This window comes from Leptodactylus fuscus, chromosome 2, assembly GCF_031893055.1.
Source record: "Leptodactylus fuscus isolate aLepFus1 chromosome 2, aLepFus1.hap2, whole genome shotgun sequence".
NCBI lineage: Eukaryota > Metazoa > Chordata > Amphibia > Anura > Leptodactylidae > Leptodactylus > Leptodactylus fuscus.
Genome location: NC_134266.1, coordinates 276,717,965 through 276,722,438, shown reverse-complemented (window position 1 = coordinate 276,722,438; position 4,474 = coordinate 276,717,965). Strand labels below are relative to the sequence as shown.

Sequence of the window (4,474 nt, the reverse complement as noted above, 5' to 3'; positions counted from 1 at the left end):
CTCGAGCAGAGCCAACTGTGCATGCCCACAGGCCACAAGAAAATGGCTGCTTACTTACTTCTTGTGGCCTGTGGGCATGTGCAGTCAACACTTCCCGAGGCCTAGAAGTTTGACCGCCAGAAGAAGATGCATGACAAGGCCATTCCTGAAGAAGATGGAGGCTTCGCTGGAGAGTTCTCTCACAGCATTGGGGATGCCTCCAGTGCTGTTTGAGCTCTGAGGACCGCCCCCAGTGCTGCGAGAGAACTCATCTGCATACAGACGAAAACCGGGATTTCTACCAAACGGTGGCGCGGAGAAGACATCTAAAGGTAGGAGAAGAATAGGCTTTCTTAAGGCTATTCCTGTGTCAATGAGAAAAAATTGATTTTAATGGTAGAATCCCTTTAATGTCGTATAATTTAGTATGGGGTCTTTTTTAATTTGGGGGTTGGATTTATATTCAATATCTTAGAGGTCTAGTTGTGGTCTGGTCAGGGGTCTGAATTAATTTAGCTGGGGGTGTAGATTAACTTTGAGTTCTTTTTCCATTAAGTTCTGCTTGAAGTTTTGATTCATTTAGGGGTGTTGTCGGGGTCTGAAGTAATTTACCGATTTGGTCTGTTTTATGGCTACATTTTGGGGTCCTGTATATAGATCAAACGAACTAGGGGGTCTAAACAGGTATCCAAATAGTTTAGGGGTTTAGTCATGGATCTGAATAGATTTAGAGGTCTGGATTGGGATTTGAATTTTTTAGGGGGTCTAGTATAAGGGCTGAATTAATTTTGGTGCTTGGTTGGGGAGATAAATTAATGAAAGGGTCTAGTAAGCGTAAAACAGAATAAATATGGGGGTCTGTTCTGGCTCAGAATTATACACTAGGCAGCCTGTAATACATTACAATACATTGCAATGTATTAGCATTGCAGTGTATTGTATAAGTGATAAGATCCAATGGGATTCAAGACCCCTAGAAGATCTAAAAATAACAGTTTTTTTCCAACTACCCCTTACATCTAGAGATGAGCGAGTAGTGAAATATTCGAGATTCAATATTCGTTTCGAGTAGAGCCTCAATATTCAACTACTCGATCGAATATCGAATCCCATTATAGTCTATGGGAAAAAATGCTTGTTTCAGGGGAAACCATTATTCAACTAAAGGAGAGTCACCAAGTCCACGAGTAGCAGGAGGAGAGTGTTTAGGAGGAGCGCTGTGCAGTTAAAGCGCACGGACCCCATTATAGTCTATGCACAGCGCTTGCAGTTGCGCTGATAAAAAGTAAGCTTCTTCATAACAGCAAGCTTCCAGCTCTCCTGAATAGCAAAGACGAGCCTGCGGCAAATCAACGCTGGTTCTGCAGCAGGCTCTTCCTTGCTAGTCGGGAGAGCTGGCAGCTTGTGGTTATGAGGTAGCTTAGTTTTTCTCATAGGAATGAATTGACCAGCGTTGATTGGCCAGTGTACAGCATTCGGCCAATCAATGCTGGTTCTGCCGGAGGCTCGTTTGTGAGGAGGCGGAGTCTAAAATTGGACCACAATGGAGACTGCTGTGGTTCGATCTTAGACTCCACCTCCTCACAGACGAGCCTCCGGCAGAACCAGCGTTGATTGGCCGAATGCTGTACACTGGCCAATCAACGCTGGTCAATTCATTCCTATGAGAAAAAGTAAGCTCCCTCATAACAGCAAGCTGCCAGCTCTCCCGACTAGCAAGGACGAGCCTGCTGCAGAATCAGCATTGATTTTCCGAATGCTATACACCAGGGGTGCTCACAGTTTTTCAGCATGTGAACTACTTTATAAACTGACCAAGGCAAAAGATCTACTACCCACTTCTTGTGGGCAGGGTGGGCCTATGGGTGGGGCGTGTCTGTGCGGGGCCGGGCAGAGCGTGAGAGCAGGAGACAGTGGCGTTCTGTGGCCACCCAGGGATCCCCGGTGTCTGATTCTTAACAGCGCAGGCTGAGAGTTATCTCTGGACACTGGCAGGCAGAGTGCGCAGGAATGCAGCGGGGGGTCGGTCGGTCAAGGTCTTCGGTGTCAGTCAGGAAGGGGAGGGGGCCATGTCATAAGTCCACCACAAGGCCCCCGCCATTCCTAGTTATGCCACTGTGTCAGGGGCATGCTGAGTGTCATGATGTCATTTCACTCGGTGTGCCCATGTGACTACTGTGGCCCAATTAATAACCTGGCTTGTGCCAAAGTATTTCGCCCATCTCCACCCCGGTAACAAAATACACAGCTACAGTTACCACCACTAGAAAATGTAATAGATAAGATGTATTTATTAAATGTAGCATTATGATGATTATTATTACTATTACTATTATGTGTAATTTGATCTTCTTTTGGCTCCTAGTCTATGTGTGCACCACCCCAACTTCAATGTGTAACCCAAATTTCCTCCGTAGGGCTTTTCCAATGACTTCTCGGATTTCTTGAGTCCTCAGACAAAAGATAATTGGGTTGAAAACGTGGGGGAGATAGGTGTAGAGGCAGAGAAGCAAGACACTAAAGTCTAGACTGAAGACCAAGTTGACCTGATAGGCCGTGTACACGAACACCCGAGGGCCGTAGTACATGAAGATGATGAACAGATGAGTGACACACGTGTAGAACGCTTTCTGTAGACTCTCGTTCTTCACCGATGAGCACACTTTCACAATGATGAGGACGTAGGATATTATAATGTAACACAATGGACCTAAGAGGACCACCATGGCAATATAATACACAGTCTGTTTAAGCAACGAGATATCCCCGCAGGCTAGAACCATGACCGCCATGTTTACACAAAAACAATTGTTGATCTTTCTTGAGCCACAATATGGAAACTGGGAGTGCCAGACGACATTGACTAAGGAGGTCAGAGCGGCCAGAACCCACAGGAGAACGGAGATAAGTACGGTAAGTCTCTTGGTGATGATGGTGGAATACCTCAGGGGTCGGCTGATGGCCACATAGCGATCTAGGGCCATAAACATGATGATGAATGAATCAAGAGACCCCAAGTAGTGGACGCAGAAGAGCTGGAACATGCAGGCTGAGAACGTCATGCCGCTTGCTCCAAACCAGTATTTGGCTATTAATTTGGGTAACGTTATTGTATCAAATAAGACGTCGGAAAGAGCCAGGTTCACAACGATGATGTACATGGGCTGATGGAGATGTTCCTTCCATGTAATCAGCAGAATGACGGCACTATTAGCTGAGAGGGCAGCGATATATACAAGAAACAGTATACAGGAGACCACGGTATGGTACATCTCGGGCAGCCCCGGGAATCCAATGAGTATGAACATAACATCAGACTGGTTGGCCATAGCCTGGTGATGATGAGCTGTAAAGTAGAGAAGGAGCTTAGTATGATGGAGGGTGGAGGGCCATATACGAAGAATACACTACGGATCAACGTCATTGGCAGAGGGCTTGGACTGGAGCCCCATCGGTTCCCACAAGAAGAGAGGAACAATGGAATTATTGACTTTATTCGATAAACTATTGGTAAACAGATTGGAACCCATTCTCAATGACCACGATTGAAATTTTTGAAAGCAATTTTTTTCTTGAAGGACATCTCTCACCAGACATTGCTAGGACGTTTATGATATGCTCTGCCAAAGAGAAGTCCATGGGCTCAGCCATACCCCAACTGTTCCCAAACAATAAGTAATAGGCATATTATGTTACTCGATGTATGTACATTTGTAAGTTACAGGTCCAGAGCCTTCATGGCTGACCAGGTGCCCCAAAAACACTCAATTTGGAAAAATATGCATATTATATATTCCCCATATAGTTTGGGGTGGATAAGGAATTTAGTAGAATTTTTCATGACAATATAAATGATATATTAAGCCTGAATATCACTAAAATTTGTTTATGAAGTCATGGGAAAAATATTATGTTCTAAGGAAGTAAGGAGATGTCCAGGAGAGGGGGATAAAGAACAAGTGTAAGAGGGCACACATAAAAAGTAGTCAATGTAAAATGGGGTATTGGGGAGCAATCTGATTGAGAGGAATTGGGGCTCATTACAGAAGTCTATGAGAGAAGGGAGGCATAGGGAGTAGCTTGTGGGAGAGATGGGGAACCATGGGAGCATTTGAGTGAGGGGGAGGACATGGAGATGACACTGGGATGGAGGGAATCATAGGGGGGAGTCAACATGAATACGAGAAATATAGAAAGAGATGGAGAACCAGGAGAGCAGTGTGTGCATGGGAAGGTCATGGGGAGCAGTCTGTGTAACAGAGGGGGCATGGGGAGAAGTCTGTGTGACAGAAAGGGCATGGGGAGCAGACTGTGTAATAGAGGGGTCATGGGAAGCAGTCTGCGTAATAGATGGGACATGGGGAGCAGTCTGTGTAATAGAGGGGACATGGGGAGCAGTCTGTGTAATAGAGGGGACATGGGGAGCAGACTGTGTAATAGAGGGGGCATGGGGAGCAGTCTGTGTAATAGAGGAGACATGGGGAGCAGACTGTGT

The 4,474-nt window shown here is 45.7% G+C and overlaps 1 protein-coding gene across 1 annotated transcript; it reads right to left on the bottom strand.

The window, feature by feature from the left end:
* Nucleotides 1–2,345: 2,345 nt before the first annotated feature.
* On the bottom strand, nt 2,346–3,311 carry LOC142194203 (olfactory receptor 2AT4-like). The gene has a single exon (XM_075263221.1). The coding sequence runs from the start codon at nt 3,306–3,308 to the stop codon at nt 2,346–2,348; it is 963 nt and encodes a 320-aa protein (XP_075119322.1). The 5' UTR covers nt 3,309–3,311.
* Nucleotides 3,312–4,474: the final 1,163 nt, after the last annotated feature.